The 23,004-nt window shown below is 41.1% G+C and overlaps 1 protein-coding gene across 48 annotated transcripts in view; it reads left to right on the plus strand.

Annotated features, from left to right (window-relative positions):
- GPHN (gephyrin) overlaps window positions 1–23,004 on the plus strand; it is a 454,199-nt gene that overhangs the window by 175,284 nt on the left and 255,911 nt on the right. For 17 of the 48 annotated variants that reach the window (XM_072986103.2, XM_072986093.2, XM_072986099.2 and 14 more), the window contains one exon: window positions 21,673–21,711. The exons of the other annotated variants lie outside the window; for them this stretch is intronic. In XM_072986103.2, the coding sequence (XP_072842204.2) occupies window positions 21,673–21,711 (39 nt within the window). The remainder of the gene's footprint in view (window positions 1–21,672; window positions 21,712–23,004) is intronic. 48 annotated transcript variants of the gene reach the window in all.

Below are 23,004 nucleotides of genomic sequence, written 5' to 3' on the forward strand. Positions count from 1 at the left end.
TGGTGGTGGTGGTTCTGATCCTAGCAGTGGGTAATCCAGTACTGATTTTTTGTATTAAAGGTGCCCCCCAATCCTGAGGCTCCCAAGCTTTCCCCAGAGCCCTAAAGAGCCTTGGAACATGAAGGTAGTGATGGGAGCAGAAAGGACGATGGCATCATCTAGCTTGCATAGCCTAAAGTTGCATAAGAAGATTTTGACTGCTTTGTCATCATTCCTCCTGGTTCAAGATGATATATATATTTGATGCCTACCTTCTTTATGGATAGCTCAGGAACTAGATCTAGTTAGTAAAAAGGTGTTTTCCTATTAGAGGGATACAGAGTAAGCATTATCTGATGGAGAGAGGCAGTACAAACACAAAGATATGCCACCTTTATAGGTTTGGAATGGGTAGAAGTATTTTACATTGGCATACCTGCCCTTGTGCAGTCACAGCCCCCTTGTGTTGGCTGATCTTAGATCTGTTGGTGCAGATGGCTCTGCCAGTACAATTGAAATCAGACAGCAGAAGAGCCAAAAAAAAAAAAAAAAAGAGGAACTACGTTAAAGCACATCCAAACTGCTCTCAGCCCACATTTATAACAACTGTGCCAGCACAGATTTGGCCAGGGCAGTCCCAAGACAAAAAGGCAAGTGTATATTATAGCATGATTACAGAACAGATAAACAGGAACTGACACTCATAAGGTATGCAAAAATTGAAGTGAGACGCATTTTTGGTCATAGTCCACAAGTAGAGAGAAACCTCTATTCAAGATTCTGTGTGTATTTACAATGCAATAAATGCTTTTACATGGTTAATATGACATTGCAAAATCCATAATCATTCATTTCTTTTATTGGGATCACAAAATAGTCTGTGAGCCTTCTGTGTTCTCCAGAACATTTTATGAGATGATATGATCAACCAAGTATTTTACCAAATTAAAAAATTCCAGAGAGCTTGAAAGCTTGCACAGTATTTTGTGATCTTGAATTGAGCTAAAAATTTATTTTCCTAATATAAAACTTGGAATTATTTTTATTTACAACAACTTTGTTTTGGAGTTGGAGATCGTTGAGTTCAAACAGTTAGCAGTAGAATCATACAATGGAAGAAGATTTTATACTTACAGGAAGCTGGGGCTCTATGCTAATATGAACTTCCCCAGGTTTTAATATCTTGACTGTGAAGCTTCTCTTGGGCTCACCACTCTTCACAAATATATGTAGTGAGGACTTGAGAACAAGACCTTTTCAGTGGCTGCTCCCAGGCTGTAATAAAACCCCTTTAAAAAGAAATCTATCACTAATTACAGGCTAGTCTCAAATCATCATTTCTGGTTAAGGTGGTGAGAAGGTGACAACTCAGTAACTCCAAATACTAATGAATTTATTTGGATCCATTTCAGATGGCATTGTAGCTAGGATGTAGAGCTGACACTGCTTTGATCACATTGGTAGATGACCTTCAGTAGGGGCTGGAAAAAGGGAGAAAAAAGTATTAGTACTCCTGGACCTTTTGGAAGCATTCCATGCCATTGATCTTGGTGTCCTATTGGACTACCTAACTAGGTTGGGTATTGGGAGGGGGCACTACATTACAGTAGTTCTGAGTTTTTCTGTCAAAACACACTTAAAAAATTGTGGGAGCATTGTTAGACGCCATGGCCTTTGGCATGTGACAGCCTTTTCAGGGGGAGAGGATCCCCAGCCAGTACAGGCTGAATCCCTATTCCCTGATCTGCATATAGAGAAATAAAGAGGGTAGAACCAAAATGCCATTTATTTCTTTTTATTTAATTAATATATTTTAACCCACTGTGGCGTCCACCCTTGTGCCCCTTTTGCTTGACCTTCAAGCCTCACAGCACACGAAGGCAAACACTCTCTTCTTTAACACTGCTGCCACCAGGCGATCTCTAAATCACCATTACTTCAGAAAGGTCCAGGTCCACACTTCAAGTTCTTTTAAATAAAACTTTGGTTTATTGATTACATAGATTGATTCATAAATATCTTCAGTAGCTAATCATACCTCAGAATTTCCCATACTACACACTCTATTACACTCTCTGACGCTTACTCTCTACTGCCCACCACCTACATTTCTCTACTGACTCAATCTACCCCTTGACTCTCTGACTCCACCTCTTATAGTATTTCTTTCAGCTCCGCCTCTCAGCAATATTAATATGCATGAACCATTATTACATAACAAACATAAACCATTACATAATATAACATGAACCATAGACCAAATAAATAGGGAACGCTACACCCACCTTTTCTTTAAAAAGGACCCAGGTCAGCTTACAACAATTAAAATACAGTATTTAAGTTAGTAACAATGAGTATAAAATACTAAAAGGATCCACGAACGCAATACCAAAACTCATAAACACCAAAACACATTCAATGCAGTATGGTACAACAATCTGCTCGATCCTTGCCTATCTTGGCTAATTGGAAGATCTGCCAGGGGGGTTCGCACTTGGGTCCAGGTGGCCGTGAACGCCTCTTTGAGAGAAGGAGTGGTCCCTACTGCCTTGAAAGAGGTGGTAATTCCACCACTCCTTTAAAAGCCTAACCTGGACCCAAGGCTGGTAGTTAACTACCGACCAGTGGCGAACCTCCCTTATTTGGGCAAAGTGTTGGAGCAGGTTGTGGCCGGGCAACTCCAGGCGCTGCTGGATGAAACGGGTTTTCTGGATCCATTTAAATTGGGTTTCAGGCCGGGTTTTGGTACGGAGACTGCCTGTACGATGACCTTTGCTGGGAGAGAGGTAGGGAGAGTGTGACCCTGTTGATACTCCTGGACCTCTCAGTGGCTTTTGACACCATTGACCATAGTGTCCTTCTGGATAGGCTGGCTGGGTTGGGAGTTGGGGGCACTGCTTTACGGTGATTCCGCTCCTTCCTGGCTGACCGTGTCCAGAGGGTGGTGCTGGGGGACAGTTGCTCTGCCTCATGGCATTCATGTCATGGGGTTCCTCAGGGCTCAATACTGTCCTCCTTGCTGTTTAACATCTACATGAAACCGCTGGGAGAGGTCATCAGGAGGTTTGGGCTGAGGAGTCAGCAATATGCTGACGAGACTCAGCTCTACCACTCATTTTCCACCAATCCAGGTGAGGCAGTTTCTGTGCTGAACTTGTGTCTGGACCTGATAATGGACTTGATGAGGAATAATAAATTGAAACTCAATCCAGACAAGACGGAAGTGCTGTTAGTGGGTGCTTCGCCGGACAGGTAATTTCCCTGCCCTGAATGGGGTTACATTCCCCCTAAGGGACAGGGTCCACAGCCTGGGGGTGCTCCTGGACCCCAGTCTAACTCTGGAAGCCCATGTGGATTCAGTGGCCAGGGGCACCTTCCTTCAGCTGTGGAAATTGTACCAGCTATGGCCCTACCTAGACGAGCGGAGTGTCATGACAGTTACACACGCACTGGTAACATCTTGTATAGATTATTGCAATGCGCTCTATGTGGGGCTGCTTTTGAAGATGGTCCGGCGACTGCAAGTGGTCCAGAATCGAGCTGCGCGGCTGGTGAGTGGTGGGGCCGCTAGAGAACACATCAAGCCGATTCTGTTTAAATTACTTTGGCTACCAGTTGCTGCCCGGGCCCAATTCAAAGTGCTTGTTTTGACATATAAAGCCCTAAACAGCTTGGCCCCTGGATACCTGAAGGACCACCTCCCTCCATATGACCCTACCCGGCAGTTAAGATCTAGTCAGGGGGCCCTTTTGAAAGAGCCATCCCTCAAGGAGGTAAGAGGGATGGCTTGTAGACAAAGGGCCTTTTTGGCAGCTGCCTCCAGACTATGGAATGCCTTCCCAACTGAAAATCGTCTGGCACCGATGTTGATGACATTTTGGCACCAGGTCAAAACCTTCCTGTTCCAGAAGGCTTTTAATTGAAATAACATCAACTGTGGGTCCTGATGGCAATTTTAATTGTATTGTTATCATTTTATCTTTTATTGTATTTTAATTTAATTTTAATTGTTGTAAGCCACCCAGAGACCTTTGGGTAGAGTGAGGCGGCATATAAGTTAAATAAACAAACAAACAAACAAACCTCACTCAGCAGCCATTCACTCAGGGAAAACTCGCCTGAAGAGAAAGAATAACAGAAGGATAGCAAAGATGGGTCAAATAGAAAGTCATAATGGGAAATGTGGTCCTTGAGATAGCCTGGGTTCAAGCCGTTTAGGGCTTTTAAAATTAGAACCATCACTTTGAATTCTGCCTGAAATGGATCGGCAGCTAGTAGCGCTGCTATAACGGGGTTGTGTGATCTTCGTGTCCAGCTCAAGTTAGCAACCTGGCTTCAGTGTTTTGGACCTGCTGAAGTTTCCAAACACTTTCCATAGGTAGCCCCAAATAGAGTGTGTTACAATAATCCAGTTAGGATACAACTATGGTATATGTCACTGTGGCGAAATCAGACCTCTCCAGGAATGGGCACATCCTGCTCATTAGTTTTAACTCCTAACACACTCATAGTCATAGACAAAACCTAGGCAACCAGACTCAGAGGGGAGTCCAGGAGTACCTAGGGCTGCCACCTCAGTTTTCAGCGGAAGCATAGCCCCATCCAGCACAGGCTACATCCTTATTTCTTGATCTGCCTTTCAGCTGACAGGAACATTTCTGTCTTATCTGGATTAAGTTTCAGTTTATTCACCCTTATCCAGTTCATTACTGACACTAGCCACTAGTTGTGGTGCAATACAGAAAGAAACAGGTCTGTCAGTTACTAGATTACTAGAATTACTACACAGAACCGGATTATGCCCATTCTTAACTGCCACTGATGATACCACCTTCGTTTGCAGTTTTATACTAGCAGCGTATAGTGTGAAAGAGACCATTAATCCCAGTTAAGTCTCAATTTCTAACTTCTCTGGAATTTGCCAAGGCAATATAGCATTCCATAGTTATACATTTGCTATATGAAGTTATTTTCCCCTAAATAAATATTGAGATTATTAATCATTATGCAAATGCAGGAACAAGTGATAGCTTTATTAGACCATTAAGAAAATAAAATGAGAAAATAAAATGAGTTTTCAATGGTAATTCATCGTCCATCTTGCTCCAACGTCTTGTGGATAGTTCCAAAATTACATGTGTTTATTAATGTCTCATGGCCAATGTAGAGGCTAGGCTAGCTTCATAGATAGAAATAGTTGCAGTGTGCAAGGGGGCTGTGGGAGGAGCCTCTCCTCCGGGCAATATTTTGGAATTTATCACCCACTTTATAAACAAAAGGAAGCCAAGTACTCTGAACTCCCCTAATTTCCTCCTTCTGCCTTCTTTTGAAACTCAGAGAATTTCTATTTGACTAGGGAAACAGGGTGATCCAGAATCATGGCGAGCCTCCATCAGAGTTGAGGTTAATTTTTTTAAAGTTAAACCACCAAGAACAACCAATTTTTGTCAAATTAAAGCCAAATCAATAGTTTTACCTGGTGGTTGCTTTTCTTAGCATGCAATGCTACTTATCTGGTGTCAAGAGTCCATGATGTTCTGAACTCATGTTGGTCTTTAGGTTTTATTATGTAAAATTATATATTAAATTATATATTTCGCTATTTTATTTTTCATCTGTTGATTTCATATCTCTCCAACTCTAACTGCCTTACACTGGTTACCTGTCCATTTCCATGCCAGCTTCAAGCTGATGGTTATAACATATAAAACCATAAATGGTTTGGGACCTCAGTACTGTATTGGGCAGAACACCTTTTTCCAATGAGAACTACCCATCCTACTCAAACAACCTAGGTTGAATGTCTGAGGATGTTGATCCTGAGAGAGGCCCAGAGGGAGAAAACTAGGAACCGAGCCTTCTTAGCGGTTGCTTCTCAACTTTGGAACCAACTTCCCTCTGCTATCTGCCAGCCCTCTACGTTGGCACCCTTGAGGAAGTTCTTAAAAACCTGGCTGTTCTGACAGACCTTTTACTGCAATCCATCAATGAACCCCAGTGAAATTATTAGCCATTGAGGTCACAATATTGCCATTTTAAGTGTTTAAATGCTTTATGTATTTTATTATGCTTTTATTACCCTAGCATCTGTATTTTATATTAATGTGTATGGTTGGCTTATTGTGTAAGGTTTTCTGATGTTTCCTTATTGTTTATATATAAATAATTCTGTAAGGAAAGGAAAGAAGAGTAGAGTAACTATAAAATGCCACTTATTTTCTGTAGTATACGGAGGACAAGGAAGTGTGTGCGTGTGTGTGTGTGTGTGCGTGTGCGCACGCGCTTGTGCAATGTCGATTAGATTAGAAATTATTTTACAACTGTGTGCCATGACTTTTTCCCTCTATATTCAAATCTTTATTATCAATGTTAACTATTGCAGTGACAACAGCAAAATAATGCTTGAGAATTCTTTTATTTAGATTTATTTATTTAAAATATTTTTACCCCTCCTTTCTTCTTGAAAGGACTGAACGTGACTAGCAGTCCTCCAGGTCTAAATATTTGGTACTTAGTTAGTTATGTATTTGTAATTTTTATCTGAATCTTAAGTTAATATGTTTTGAAGTGTGCTTCAGTGACTTGACATTTAATTGTTTGTACTACTGTATCTGCTTCATGTCCTAAAACTATTACTACCGTTTTCCTCAGACCTTTGAGCTAGAGACATCTCCTATTTTGAATCAGTATCAAATTTAGGAGAACAATTTAATGAAACTACATATCAAAAAATAACATTTTGTTATTTGTGAACTTTGTGCATGCACACTTTGTGCATACACATATCATCTGTTTGGAACATCCTAGATGGTGCAAGGTTTTTACTGACGTTGGTAGCTGTGTACCCTCTAGAATACATGCAGTGACCCAAAGCTCTCAGCTCTCTTTTGTGTGTTACAATATACAGTATTTTATTCAGTTAAGGTTTTTGCCTTTATATATATGTGTGGAAAAAGTGTGTGTGTGTGTGTCTGTGTCTGTCTGTGTCTGTGTGTCTGTGTGTGTCTGTGTGTGTGTGTCTCTCTCTGTGTGTGTGCGCGCACACACACACACACAGACACACAGACACACACTTTTTTTATATTTGATCTACTGTTTTTCCCCTGAGGACCTATAGCCCCAGATGTTGTTTTAATATACAATGTGGAGTGTAAGGGGATGAATCTTCTCACAGGCCTCCATGGTAGGTGTCTTTTTTTTGCTTGTGGGAAGCCCATATAACTTTCCACTTTTCACAGGCTTCTCCAGTTAGATCCAGAGGAGCTGATGTCCCAGACTCAATACTTTTCTTTTTGAGAAGACACTTTTGGTGACAGCAACTCCAGGGCAGATGACATCTGTTTGTAAATTGCTTGGGCTACTAAAGGTGTTTACGATGCTAGTTCTTGCTGTACAATTGCCACTACCATATCACTGCCAGATCCACCAGTTTAGCAGGTCTTAACTTCATTGTCAGGGTACTACCACTGGTGTCTATCTCCTCCCTAATGGTCTGATTGATACCAAATGTAAAAGTGTGAAACTTAAAGGGAACTGGGGTGTTGGAGCTGAAAAAAGATGAAAAATGCCATAATGAACCTGCTTCATGATGAAGGTGCAGATTGTTTCTGATGAATCACTTATAGGCAGAGTTAGTGCACCTTCCACCAGCTGCCAGTCTCATTCCCCTCAATCCTTTGAATTAAGTGTACATATTGGAAGGAGAAATATGTGCTGGTGCTGTTATCCTGGTCTAGTGATATGAAACTGAGCATGCTGGTTTGGCCACAGGAATGCCTTCACTGGTATCTCACTTACTGGTTATCACACCATTCTCGTATTGCCCACCTGCGAGGTCAGAAGAGTGGGATTGTTAAAATGCACCAATCCACAGTGCTGTTTTACTGGTCCTGGTTTAGATCTATTTATTTACATTTGATTTTTATACCGCCCATCTGGCAGCCAAGGCCACTCTAGGTGGTTTACAACAACATAAACAACAACAATGCCAGAATAACAAGATTTAGAACAGCTACCAAATAAAATGTAAAAAACATAATGAATAACAATAAGGAACATCATAAAATAAAATAAAATGAAGATAAAATAGAATAAAAATAAAAACATTCTTACTGTCATTGCTGTTCATTTTGTCCCAAGTGATAACAACGTTGTTTCCTGCACCGTGATAGCTAATAAGTCAACTCATCAGTATTCTTGTCAGTTATTTAATGCAAGGAATGTCGTGTTTGTAGCATTTGACACTGAGGACATCTGGCATAGTTGCACTGGCTGCAGTATAATTGTCCACACCCTGTGATATTCACCTTACCACCTCCTCCATCAGCCTTTACTATTACTACAGTTGTTGCTACCTTGAATACACCCTCTATAACTTTTGCATCATACCATCTGCCATATCCATTCACATCCCCATCTGCAATGTAATTTATCCACCACTCAGATAATTGACCGGTCAAGTGGCTTCTGGTACTGTATACCATAACAGTGATGCCATCTTGTTATCACTCTAGTTCCACTCGCTCCAAGGAGGGAGGATATAGTCAGGTAGTCTTTATTTCAGCATTCCAGATCTGACACAGAATCAGAGGAGGACTTGGTACAATCACTCTTATATTCAGTCTGTTGAACTGATGATTTCTGCAGATCCACCATCTACCTTGGAGGACTGTTCTGAGAACTATTCAGCATTTAGTCAAATGTCTTATAATTGGAGAAAAACCCTGGAAAAAGACAGTCTTTTCTGTAGTGTGTGCGCGCGCGCGCACACACACACACACACCAAACAATGCTCCAGAGACTTTCTCCATGTTCTCATCCCTAATGAAGATTTTGAAAACAGTGTGGCATAAACCACTGACAATACGGCTTCCTTATGCTATTTAGAAAGCCTTTACTGAGTGCAAGATAAGGCTTAAAAAAAGCAAATAAATAAATAAGGGTTGCCTGTTCCTCAAAAGAGACCTTGCTTTGAGCTCTGTGGCCTTTTCTACTGACAAATAAATGTCATCTGATCCCCCAGATTAAGAGTGGTAGGTGGCCACATGGCCTATTCTTTTGCAGTGTTAAGTCTCTGTTTGTTTCATTATGTCTCATTTTGTTTTTAACCTGCCTTTCTCCTTAAAAAAGGACCCATGGTGGCTTACAAGGTTAAAAGACAACATATAAAGCTAAAAATAATTATAGAAAGGTGGCTTACATCGTTAAAAGACAATATTTAAAGATATGTAATCTACAAACTTATTTAGAGTAGTATCTATCGTTCCTCCAGGACAAGATGGATATTTTCATGCAACAATTGCTGGAAGAGAAAAAGCCAGATGGCAGTGCTTTTATTTAGAGAGGCATAGAGTGTGGCGAGGCAGTCAAGTAATCCAGCTCACCATGCACTGAATGTGTTGTGTTCTTATAGCAAGAGTTTGTCAAGTGAGTCATGAGAACAATCATGTTGGCTTATGAGCTGGCCAAGAAACCTTTGTCTGGCACCCCTAAAAACCCTTCCACCACAGCAGTAGACACCCTCACTGCTGCCATGGATAGCATGTATTGGAGGCACAGTTACTTTGGAGGAATTTTTCTTCTTCGTGGCCTGTGTGAATCACACCGTGGGTAATCCACGCGTTCATGGAGCCTCATCAGAATATTCTAGAGCCTCTGCGATAGCAAAGGAAAATACGTTAGCATAGTTTTTTTCAACCGCCGTGTTGAGAACCTCGAGCCTATCTTATCAGTCTGCCTCAAAAGCGAAACTAACTCTTAATACTAACTCCTAATATAGCAGGCTGGTTTCAAAGCCAAGAGAGTGAGACAGAAAAATAAATCTTGTATTTCTGGAAAAGAATCCCAGACGGTAATACCATTGGACAGGATTCAAGAGACTTGAGTTTTGTGAATGCAGTTTGGCTTGGACGTATTTCTCTTTTCTCTTTCCTGGACTCTGTGAACTTTTGATAATAGAATCTGGTGGTTTTCTGGAGAAGAAAGAAGGAGCTGACGTGGTCGACTGGACTGAGGAGTATCACAGGTTAATGGAAAGATAAAATGGACTTCAAGGACAACTACTGGACAGTCTGAGACTCTTTGATTGTTGTTTTGGTTTGTTGGACTGTGTGTGAGTCTGATAATAGTAGCTTGCTAGACTTGGGAGAAGAAGAAATAATTGTGCCACGGTTCTATTTGAATTTGCTGGGTTAAAAGTTGATTTTTATATTATAATATTTGGATAAAGATGGGAGGGAGATCTAAGGGAAGGTTTATGATTAGGGGTTTGGATTGTTCATAAAATTATGGAAACTGTTGAAGGATATCTAAGGGTCGATCATTGTGGTTAAGAACATCTATACAAACCCCACTTATTTGAAAGCCTGAGATGGCCCCCCAAAATTTAAGACATCAAATGGAGACTTGGTCTGTGCAAACTCAAAGTTTTGGAATAGTTGTACAAGAAATAGAAAAGGAATGGCAGATTACTATGCAAAAGACAATAATAACAGGGTTTCAGCAAGTGAATGAAGGTCTTAGCAAAATAGAAGATCTGATGAAAGTGATGAAAGAGGGGACATTAGATGCCAAACAACAGTTAAATGAAGTTGCACAAACTTCAGAACCTACTTCATTGGGCATGACAACAGGTAACATAGATGGGATAAAGAGTCATCCAGTGACCTATGCAGCTTCCAAAATTAAAAAAGCATTATGTTAAAAATCTCAAGAAAGCAGAGATACTGAAATAAGAGAAACTTATTGGGAAAATATGGGAAATGACAAAAATAGATATCCTGTCAGATGGGCTGAAAGAATGTTCAATTCAAAAGAAAACTGAACAATGGGATGTATTGTATAAATGGCTGCAGTTACCAGATAGTGTTGGAGTAACATAGAATTAAACTAAAATTAAATTATAAGATGAAAGCAGGAGGGTAATCAAACTGTGAAAAAGCAAAAAGTTGATTTGTTATTGTAATATGAATTGATTGGATGATTGTATACTCTGTGTTCTCCTATCCCCCTAACCCTTTTTCCCTTTTCCCTATTCCCCCTTACTTTTTGTATACCCTACCCTGTCCTTAAATAAATATTCAAAAAAAGAGAGAACCTCGATCATTGCTTCTGTGAGAAATCTGAAAATGAAAGTAGGAAAGTTATAGAACTTTATTATTATTATTATTATTATTATTATTATTATTATTATTATTATTATTATTATTATTATTATTATTATTATTATTATTATTATTATTATTATTATTATTATTAAAACAAGATATGTTCTGGCCTTAGGTCAAAAGCCCCCCCCCCATTGTTTTCTTTTCAAAACCGTTTCTTGGTTCATGGTCTTTTCAGGCCCATCTAAAAGCTGTGTAGCCTGCGATAGTGAGATCCCGCTCTCTGACTGCCTCCCTAAATGCCTTTTTTTGCCCCAGTGAGGCCATCAAACATCCTCACTGCAAAAACTTTAAACACGGAGTTCTCCACAGCTGCCTCTCTAGTCTCAAGCTTCGGCTCTGGGAGCAATCCCTAAAGCCATGGATGAAGCTGTTTCTGAAGGGACAAAATAGCTACTCCATCTCATTCCAATCAATAACCTACTCTGCCCTTGATATTGACAGTCATGCGAGTGAACAAAGCCAAACATTTGACGTTGAAACCCTCAACATCGAAAACAGCCTGTAAGAGAAAACTTTTCCATGGATGCTTCTTTGGCACTGGAACTGTCACCTCCAAAGAAGGCTAAGTCTTCAAAATCGAAGCCTTCCAAAACTGTTTTCCCGACTCCACAACCACCAGAATGTAGAAACCTTATCTACATCGGTTCTCTTTAAGATGAGGAGGCACTTCCACCTCACCATCGCAGTCTCCTGAATGGGAACAGCATGTTGATCGACTCATGGCTTCCCCTGATAGCCTATGACAATCATTGGGCTCTCTGAGTCTTCACAAACTGCCTCGTCAGACATCCATGGCACTAAACGCAACCAGAAACTGTGCCTTACTTTGCCCCGTAGGCCTACCACCTCAGCCTCCGGCACATCGACAAAGGCATCAAGCCTATATGAGCATCCGCTTGCCTTCTCATGTGAAAAGAGATCACACTTAGCACTATCATTGGGATGCCATTTGCCCCGATCAGTACTTAATGGAGAAGCCCGCCAAACACTATCAGCCAGACACTCTTCCTGGTCTGGTGGTGCTGCCCCTGCTGGAGGTCTGCTAGGGAGCCTTTGGTGTTGAAGCAATCTTATTACCATGATCACCCAGGACTATCTGGCACCTCTTATCTGCCTGCACCTAAGAGCCCCAACCAAGTCGATCAGTACTCCTCGGCTCCAGGCACATTGCAGCACTGGCAAGTTACTATTTTCCTGTCCATTAGGAGGACCGCGAGCACTCATCCTGCTCAGCGTCACCGCCATCTGTCTATTCCACCGTAATACAATGTGGCCCATTGACGCCTTTACCACCTTGATAGCTCTCTTGACACTGATAGCAACTTCCATTTTGACACACCTCGATACCAACCCTTTGATATTGAAGATCCTCACTAGCCGCCTAGAGTGGTCTTAATTGACTAGATAGGCGGGATATAAATAAAACAAACAAACAAATAAATAAATATCAACCCCTGTCTATGGATGCACCTTCAACGTCGATACCAATCGACGACCCTCGATATCGACCACTTTTCACCGACACCCCTTCGATATCAACAGCTCAGCCTCGACACCAATATTTTGAGGAACAACTGCTCAACGTCGATAACAATCAATAGTTTATTGACTTGACACATGATGCCAATCCATCTGATCATGGTTCCAGGCCTCAAACACCATCAGGACTTTTAACATCGCCAGATTCTCACCTGGCAGACACAGACCCTCCGTCACCAGTAGAGGATTTTCAAACCTATGCCCAACTAATGATTTGTACAGCCAAATACCAAAACCTACAAATCCGTAGACCCACTACTGGAGCAGCAGATCATCTTTATGATCCCATCTCTAAAATTACTGTCAAACCGGTCCATATCTCCATACTCCCTTCTGAGCACAGCTAGACATTCTTTGACCAAACCAGCATCATCTCATTCAGTGTCAAAACCCATAGACAACCTTTATCAAGTACATGATCCGGGCAGTCTTTTACAGAAACAACCAGTTCCCAATTCCATATTCATCAAAGCTTCATAATCTCGCTCTCAACACAGAAAAATACTAATACTACATAATAAAGACAGCAGGCGCATTGACTGCATGGGCAGATGGCTATACTCTTCTGCCACCTTCACCATGAGAGTTGCCAACTATCAGGGAGCTATGGGCACCTACCAACGTTTTCTCTGGACAATATGTCTACCTTTATTAATGCTCTCCCCGAAGATAAAAGGGTCTTAGCACAAACTTTTCAACAAGAAGGTCTTTCAATGGCAAAACAACAGATGGTATCTGCTAGACACACAGTTGATGCCGCACCTAAATCAGTGGCTACCTCTGTAGCGCTTTGATGTTTCTCTTGACCTAGAACCATGGGTCTAGCCGAGGATGTGCGTGCATGGATAAAACATCTCACATTCGATAGAGTTGGTCTCTTCAATGCCGAGACTGATGACATTCTTGAGAATGTTCAGAAAAAGAGGACAGCTGCCAGGCTTTCGGGAGTCTACTTCACATACCAGCAACACCCTCAGTGCAATCAGTGGCGGAGCCTTTACACCTCCTATAAAAAATTTCAACAAAAACCTCAAAGACAAACATCTTACATGCCTTACTACACACAACAATCTTACCGAGCCAAACCTTGCCAACAAACCACAACTATACTCAGTGACCTTAAGCCTAAGTATCATGTTTGACATCCAACCAGTCAAGATCCCAATACCACCTTCCACCTCTCCTCCTCCCCTTTGGAAGCACTTACCTACATGGAAAAACATCACTACAGACCTCTGAGGGCACTCCATCATAAGAAACGGGTACCGAATCGAATTCCACCAGCTTCCTCTACCATCACACCTCCATTGCAAACTCTACAAAAAGAAATATAGTCGTTACTACTCAAAGACACCATAGAACCAATACCAGTACAACACACAGTCATAGGTTTTTCACTTGCTATTTCACCATCCCCCAAAAAGATGGATGCCTTCGCCCCATCCTCAGTCTTAGGGAGTTAAATCAATACATCATTACCACCAAGGTCTGCATGGTTACCCTTGAGTCTGTCCTCCCCTTACTCTGCAGAAAAGACTGGTTCATAGTCATAGACGTTGTTTAATCATTAGGTTGTGTCCGACTCTTCGTGACCCGATGGACCGGAGCACTCCAGGCCCTCCTGTCTTCCACTGCCTCCTGGAGTCATAGACCTAGGAGACGCCTATGTTTCATGTCTACATTCATCCTTCTCACAGGCCCTACTTATGCTTCCAACTCAGAACTCAGGCCTACCAATTCAAAAGACTTCTATTCAGACCCACAACAACTCCCCAAGTATTCACCAAATGCATGGCCCTTGTGGCAGCTTACCTCAAACTTTACAAAATTCACATCTCCCCGTACATCGATGACTGGCTGCTCAGAGCACGCTCCCATCACAGAGCACGAGACATTCACTTCACTTTGTCTCTTCTCCAGGATCTCGACCTTGCAGTAAATCTACAGAAATCAAAGTTAAAACCCACAAGGCTGGTTCATTATATAGGAGCAATTATAGACTCCAAACACTTGGGTGTTTCCTCCAACAGACAAGTGCCTCAATCTAATCTCCTTACTACGTGCCTTCACTCTTCATGCGCTTGTATCTGCTTATCAGTCCAACGTGTTTTAGACACTGTGGAGTCCATGACTGCTGTGGTTCAGCATGTTTGCCTCAGAATAAGATAACTCCAGGCATGGTTCCTAGCCTTGTTCAACCCATTGACAGACTCACTACATATGTTGCTGCAAGTCACTCCAGAACTCAGCTCTCAGCTTGCATGGTGGCACTCTGCTCAGAACCTGACGATGGGACAGCCCTTTCAACAACCCAACCCACTAATCCAGGTTACTATAGACACCAGCCTTACCGGCTGGGGTATCCAGTGCAGATCCCTGCAAATCCATGCACGGTGGTCACAAACAGAGAAACTCCTCCATAAACACTAATAAAAGCTTGTAGAGCTTTAAGAAACCATCTCGTGAGCAAAATGGTTCAAATATCCATATACAACACCACCATAATGCATTATATTCTTAAACAAGGGGACACTCACTCCCCAAGTCTTTTATACCTTGCTGTTGACTTGTGGGAATGCTGCCTCTCTCATCACATTTGTCTAACGGCAATACATATAGCCGGTCAAGACAACATTCTGGCAGATTTGCTCAGTCGGAAAAAAAAAACAAAAAAAACAGAAGCCCACAAATGGGAGCTAGATCAATCTGTTTTTCTCTCCCTGTGCAAATGATGGGGCACACCCACCACCGACCTCTTTGCCTCTCAAGTAAACTGGAAATACAAGCATTACTGCTCCCACGCAGGAGTAGGCAAGAACTCCCGCGGAGACATGTTTATCGGCCATTGGCTCAAGTCACTCATTTACCTGTTTCCACTGTTCCGGCTCTTCCACAAAGTTGTAGTCCGGTTTCAGCAGGACAGGCCCAGTACCGATAGCTCCATGGCGGCTGTGACAGCCATGGTTCCAAATTCTCCTCCAGCTGTCTTCCGACATTTATCACCTGTCCCATCTACCTCACCTGCTCATACAGAACAAAAATCAAATTCTCCACCCAGATGTCCCTGCTCTTCATCTTGCAACGTGGAGCCTCACTGATGAATGCCATTCATCATACAAAGAGACTTTCAACCAGGAAGGCCTATGTGTATAAATAAAAAACAATTTCAAGCTTTTTCTGCAGCGTCATCTTTTTCCTCAACTAACTCCTCTTCTACCACTGTCTTACTTTTTTTAAATTACAGTTCAAAATTAAGGGTCTTTCTCTCTCGTCCCTCAAGGTCTACCTTTCTGCAATTGTGGCTTATCAACCACCAACCTCTCAGGCAGCTATGTTTTTCAGACACCCTACTCTGAAACGTTGCCTCAAGGGACTATGACACCTCTACCACGGATGTTCACCTTCCACCACCTCAGTGGTCACCAACATTGGTCCTTTGACAACTTACAAGGGCCCTGTTTGAGCCCCTGGTGTCAACTGACCTCAGGTTACTTACCTTCAAAGTGATATTTGTTGTGGCCATTACATCAGCATGAACTTGTGGCCTTAAGGTCGGACTACCTTTATCTCCAATTTTACCCAGATAAGGTTAAACTTTTGGTAGATATTTCTTTTCTACCCAAGGTTGTCTCCAAGTTCCACCTATTCCAACCTTTAGTTCTTCCTTCTTTTTTTCCATCTCCTTCGACTCATCAAAAAAGGATCCTTCATACTCTGGATGCAAGACAGGCTCTGGGTTTTACATAGCCCATACTCAATCCTTCAGATGCTCAGATAGACTTTTTGTCAGCTACCAACTTCCTGCCAAGGGTCTTCAAGTTACCTCACAGAGAATATCTAACTGGGTTGCGTCTACCATTCAACTTCTTCATCAGCTTGCTCGAGTTCCAGCACCACAGAGTATCCATCCTCATTCTAGGGTGTTGGCGACATCTACGGTGTTTCTTCAGGGCGTCCCCATACCAGACATCTGTGCCTCTGCTACATGGTCACAGCCGTCCATGTTTATCAAACACTATAGATTGGACGTTTGGCAGTAATCTGATGCTGCTTTTGGGCATGCTGTGTTATCATCTACCTTGGCGTGACACCCTCCTCTGGGCACAGTAGCTTTTTAGTCACAGAGGCCACGAAGAAGAACGACAGGTTACCTACCTGTAATTGTAGTTCTTCGAGTGGACCTCTGTGATTCACATGTCCCGACCCGTCCTCCCCACTGTCATGCCCTTTTCTTTATGCAGCGGTTGACCTAACTGAAGGGAGAGCCTTGGCGCCAAGGTACATATACCAGGGGGGGAGGAGTCTATGTTAAGGTATTTTCCTTTCCTACTGCAGAAGCATGCGCAGATTACCCATAGTGTGAATCACAGAGGTCCACTCGAAGAACTACAATTACAGGTTCTCTTTGCTACACTCCAGTGAGTGATGGTGCCTGTTATTTGTCTCTGTGGCACATTTGAAGATAAGCTGTCTAGTTTTACTTGTTTAAGGTTAGATGTAGAGAGTCCACAAAAAGGAAAAACATATTTCTTGTTTATAATGTTTGTGTCGTCATCTATACATACATACAACCTGCCCCTCCTCCCCATTTGGCACCTCCAGTCAACTAAAGTCTGCTGTTGTGTCATTTAAATTTTTGAACTGAGGTTGTGCATAATGTCACATATGCTGTAGAAAGGGGTGTGCCTGTTACTGAACACTCTTTCTTTTTAGAAGGATCTAAAAGGGTTACTTTAAGCAAGTGCAGACCCCTAAATACAAATATGTAGATGACCACTTGAAGAACAAATGCTACAGGTGAGCAACCTGTTTTTTAATTTCACTGGAATGTGACAGGGTCACACCTGACCTAATAAACTTATCATGCAAGTAGGCAGAGTATTTATCAAATACAATAGTCTATGTATAATAATTTCTTATTATAATATAATTGAAAGTTATTTCTTGTAAAAGATGTATTCTCATAGTTGTAATACAAACATCCAAGTAAAGTTGTTCTTTTTTTTTCAGTTATGCATGTACTGTGTTACATGGTGCTACTCTGAAATGAGTCAGTTAGAGCCTGTTACATATACCTGCCATCTCTGAATAACACTTCAGTTTTGTTCTCAATATTTATTATTTATTTATTGTAATGTTTACTAAGCCAAATGACCATGAAACTAAGTCAGTGACTTCAAGAATTTTGGATCCCCCCCTAAAATATTATGGAATGCAGAGGACTGTCAAAAACAATTTCCAACATGCTATAGGGCTTAGTATTCAAAGGGGGGGAACTGAATAATTCATGTGAGATAGCACAGATTCTTTGTATGAGCCAAAGGAGCTATTGAGAGGCCAATCTAATATATTTACCCTTAGCTATGGTCAGCTACTTCTATTTGGAAATGATCTAGCACAGTAACTATGTTCTGTAATTTAAAGTTAGATGCAGAACATCATTTTTCTTATAGTAGCCTTTTTCACTTCCTATTTGTGTACTTTCCCAAGCATTTCTTCTGTCACATCTCTTTTTGTATTCGCCTCTTAAGATTACATGAGTATCTGATGTAACGTCGTCTAGTCGTTCAGTCGTGCCCGACTCTTCGTGACTCCATGAACCAGAGCACGCCAGGACCTCCTATCTTCCACTGCCTCCCGTAGTTGTGTCAATTTCATGTTGGTTGCTTCGCAGACACTGTCCAGCCATCCATCCTCTGTCGTCCCCTTCTCCTCTTGCCTTCACACTTTCCTAACATCAAGGTCTTTTCCAGGGAGTCTTCTCTTCTCATGAGATGGCCAAAGTATTGGAGCCTCAGCTTCAGGATCTGTCCTTCCAGTGAACACTCAGGGTTGATTTCCTTTAGAATTGATAGGTTTGTTCTCCCTGCAGTCCAGCGAACTCTCAAGAGCCTCCTCCAGGACCACGATTCAAAGGCATCAATTCTTCGGCGGTCTGCTTTCTTTATGGTCCAGCTCTCACTCCCGTACATCACTACAGGAAAAACCATAGCTTTGACTATGCGGATTTTGTTAGCAAGGTGATGTCTCTGCTTTTTAAGATGCTGTCAAGGTTTGTCATCGCTTTCCTCCCAAGTAGCAGGCGTCTTTTAATTTCGTGGCTGCTGTCTCCATCTGAACTGATCATGGAGCCCAAGAAAGTAAAGTCTGTCACTGCCTCCATATCTTCCCCTTCAATTTCCCAGGAGGTGATGGGACCAGTGGCCATTATCTTAGTCTTTTTGATGTTGAGCTTCAGACCGTTTTTTGCACTCTCCTCTTTCACCCTCATTACAAGGTTCTTTAATTCCTCCTCACTTTCTGCCATCAGAGTGGTATCATCTGCATATTGGAGGTTGTTAATATTTCTTCCGGCAATCTTAATTCCAGCTTGGGATTCCTCCAGTCCAGCCTTCTGCATGATGTATTCTGCATATAGGTTAAATAAGCCGGGGGACAATATACAGCCTTGTCGTACTCCTTTCCCAATTTTGAACCAATCAGTTGTTCCATGTCCAGTTCTAACTGTTGCTTCCTGTCCCACATATAGGTTTCTCAGGAGACGGATAAGGTGGTCAGGCACTCCCATTTCTTTAAGGACTTGCCATAGTTTGCTGTGGTCCACACAGTCAAAGGCTTTTGCATATTCAATGAAGCAGAAGTAAATATTTTTCTGGAACTCTCTGGCTTTCTCCATAATCCAGCGCATGTTAGCAATTTGGTCTCGAGTTCCTCTGCCCCTTCGGAATCCAGTTTGTACTTCTGGGAGTTCTCGGTCCACATACTGCTGAAGCCTACCTTGTAGGATTTTGAGCATAACCTTGCTAGCGTGTGAAATGAGTGCAATTGTACGGTAGTTGGAGCATTCTTTGGCACTGCCTTTCTTTGGGATTGGGATGTAGACTGATCTTTTCCAATCCTCTGGCCACTGTTGAGTTTTCCGAACTTGCTGGCATATTTAATGTAGCACCTTAACAGCATCATCTTTTAAGATTTTAAAGAATTCAACTGGAATGTCATCACCTCCACTAGCCTTGTTGTTAGCCAGGCTTTCTAAGGCCCACTTGACTTCACTCTCCAGGATGTCTGGCTCAAGGTCAGGAACTATATTGTCTGGGTTGTCCGGAATATCCAAATCTTTCTGATGTAACAGATGTGCCCTTTTAATTGTTGTTGTTCTGTCAAAATCACGGAGTCATATATTCTCTTCCTACCTCCATAAAAAAGAACCTTGCCAAATCATGTGAAAAGCCTAAGTAGTTCAGAATTCTGTTTGTACAAAAACTACCCCCCATGCCTATGTCAAGCCAGCCAACAAAACATGGAGTAAATGCAATAACAATGTTTTATACATATCTCCATCAGCAAATAATATTGATAAGCAATACTGCCTTTGATAGCAGAGTAGTAAATGATTGTCATGACTTGTAGCCACAAATATCCTTATCCTCAAAGCTGCCAAGTTAGGAGATCACTGCATCTTTCAGTACCGAATTCCACTGTATGACTCTGTGGTGGGTGAGGTATTCCTTCCTTTGTATTACCTTACATCTCCCATCGTTCATCTCTCCCTATCTGCCTTCTCTGCACATTGAATATATATTGCTAATCTCTCTTGCTTGTCTTTTTTTAAAGCCAAAGCACCTCAACTTTGTGCCCTTTCCTCCTAGAGAAGTTGCTCCATTTTATTGGGTTCTTTTTGCAGCTCTTTCTGCACCTTATCCAGCCCTTTAATGGCCCCACCCCCCAGGTATAGTGACCAATAAGTGTGATCACAAAATATATTTGTTTAGGCATTATGATATTGGAAGTTTCAATTTTCAGTTCATTTCCCAATGGATTCCACTTGGAATCCATCTTCTTCACAGTTCTTGTAGCCTAGGTTTATATTTTAATCAAACTGTCTAATAACCCTTTCCTGACCGGTATCTTCCAGCTCAGATCTGATATGTGTGGTTAGGATATTTTACCCAAGTGTGTAAAATGATATAATTAACCCCTTCTGATTATTATATTTTCTTATATAATTAATTTCTCATTCATGCTGCTTCACTTAAAAGTTCACACAAAAGATACACAACATTAATGGCACTTTGTTTAACAAAGTACAGTGCATTTAACTTTGCCTTTCTAAACTATTTTGGAATGGATGTATGGAATGACACTGATATTGTATATAGAAATTACTGATATAGTAATTTCCTCTTGTACACACATGAATGTGATTTCAGAGAAATACTCAAATGAGTACTTATATCAAAGCATGTTATTTTAATGCTTTTTGCACTTCATAATTATTTATCTTTTGTTGACATTAGTTAACACTGTGGCTGAAATTCTGCATAGAAGTTGCATTAGAGTAGGGCCTATTATGTGAGTTACTATGCTAAACCATGATAGAGGGGATCTGTACATACTGACTATCATATATTTAATTGTAAAATACTATGAACACTACCATTATAAACTGTTTTCCTTCTTCTCTGCTTTTCACTAGCAAAGCAGACTAGATCAATTTATCATTTAAATAGAAGATTTGAAGATACAGCTAAACCATTTTCACAATCATTGATATTGCTCTTCCAGATCAAACGTCTTTGATCTCAGTGGAAAGTGTTGATCTACTTATGTTTCTAGCTGTCCTGTTACTCTCTTTAGAGTTCCTGTTCCATTATATCAGTCATCTTTAAGGGACTTTTCAATGTTTACATGTAGACTTTTTTTGTATAAAACATTTCCCTCAGTCTCTTTATATGGATAAACTCAGAGAAAATTAATTGCAGGTAAGTAATGTTGTTATGTGAATAGTAGTGGGGAACTGTCATTGAAATGCTATGGAGTTTTTAAACCTTTCTCAAATCTCAGAAAACGTTTGCATCTGGGAATGGGCAAAGGTTATATCCAGCTCTTGTTGTGCTCTAAGCACATAACCATCCCTAAATTGACCTGTTTTTCCTTGAACCTGGGAGTCAGAAATCCCTTTTTCTCTTCTGTTTTTCCACTGCAGAAATTCCCAACATTCCCATTTTGTGGGCTCCAGAGAGGGGTAAGCAACATCTTCAATCCCAGCCAATCATTTCTATTCCAGTTCTTTGCTAGTATTATGATTTGTTTTATTTTAAAAATCATTTCTTAGAAACAATTTTAGATGTGTTCCCATTTTTTAATTTCCATGTGGATTCTCATTTTTTAAGTTTCTTTATCAGAGGGCCCACAGGCCTCCCTCAGGCACTAGGGCTCAGCCTCATTTCCATTTGTGTGCTGTACTCTTGTGGGTTTTCATGGTACACTTATACTGATCTGTTGCTGTTACTAGAAGATGGATATCCAGCATCAGGGGTTTTCCTATCTACAAAACCCTTAGCTGTCTTTTTTTTTTAAAGTGTCATCCCACAGCTCTGGCAATTGGTTCAAGAGCTTCTCTTTCTTCCTTGCCATCATCTTTCTGATTATTCATGGGTGCAGCTCTGTTTCAAACATGCATTTTTAAAAAAATGATATGGCACTCACTGCTTTCTTTCTGCATTGCCTTTATGCTGCCTGGCATTACAATATACTGTTTTGCTGCTTGATTGTCTGGAATGGTATTCTTCCAGGACTGTCGAAGGTACTTCCCATGACCCCTTGCTACCATTTTTATAAGACTGCTCATGGGTAGCTACCTCTTGCTCAATTTCTCCCTTCTTTTGACTGGCTAGCATTCCTGTCCTGCTACTGTATGCATCTGCTTGACTTCATAGAATTGCTGTCCTGATGCTTTGTTTACTTTTTAATTGATACTGGTCTATCAGCTTGTTGCGCGTCTGTCTTTTCTTTCTTGCCTTGTTCATTTGACCACTAGTTTACATCCAGCCTGACCTGAGAATCTGTGAAATCTGATTGCAGAAGAGCATTACTATTTTTATGCAGCCCTGCCCATCTCTTTATTGTTTGCTGTTACTCTTTCATACACTTTCTCTTTTTTACTTTTTTTTACTGCTTACTCTTCCAAACAAGGAAGTGAAAAATGCTCTGATCTGGCTCCATTATACCCCTGCTCAAACTCACATGTGCATTTTAAAAACATCTCTTTTCTATCAACATGCTTTGTTCAGCCCTTAGTCTAAATCTCATGTATAGCCTTTCATAGGATTAAGATACTTAAATACGCATAAAGATAAGGAACAAGGGCACCTCATGTTCATGAAGTGGTTCAAATTGTGATTAATTGAATGCCTTTGCTTTTGCTGTATAATATAATTAACTATTTACCCTTATATTGCGGAAAGTGAAACAAACTCATGGAAATTAAAATTTGTATCTTATGTTCTCTTGGTTAAATTATGGGCATAAAAGTAAT

This window comes from Pogona vitticeps, chromosome 1 (assembly GCF_051106095.1).
Source record: "Pogona vitticeps strain Pit_001003342236 chromosome 1, PviZW2.1, whole genome shotgun sequence".
Taxonomy (NCBI): domain Eukaryota; kingdom Metazoa; phylum Chordata; class Lepidosauria; order Squamata; family Agamidae; genus Pogona; species Pogona vitticeps.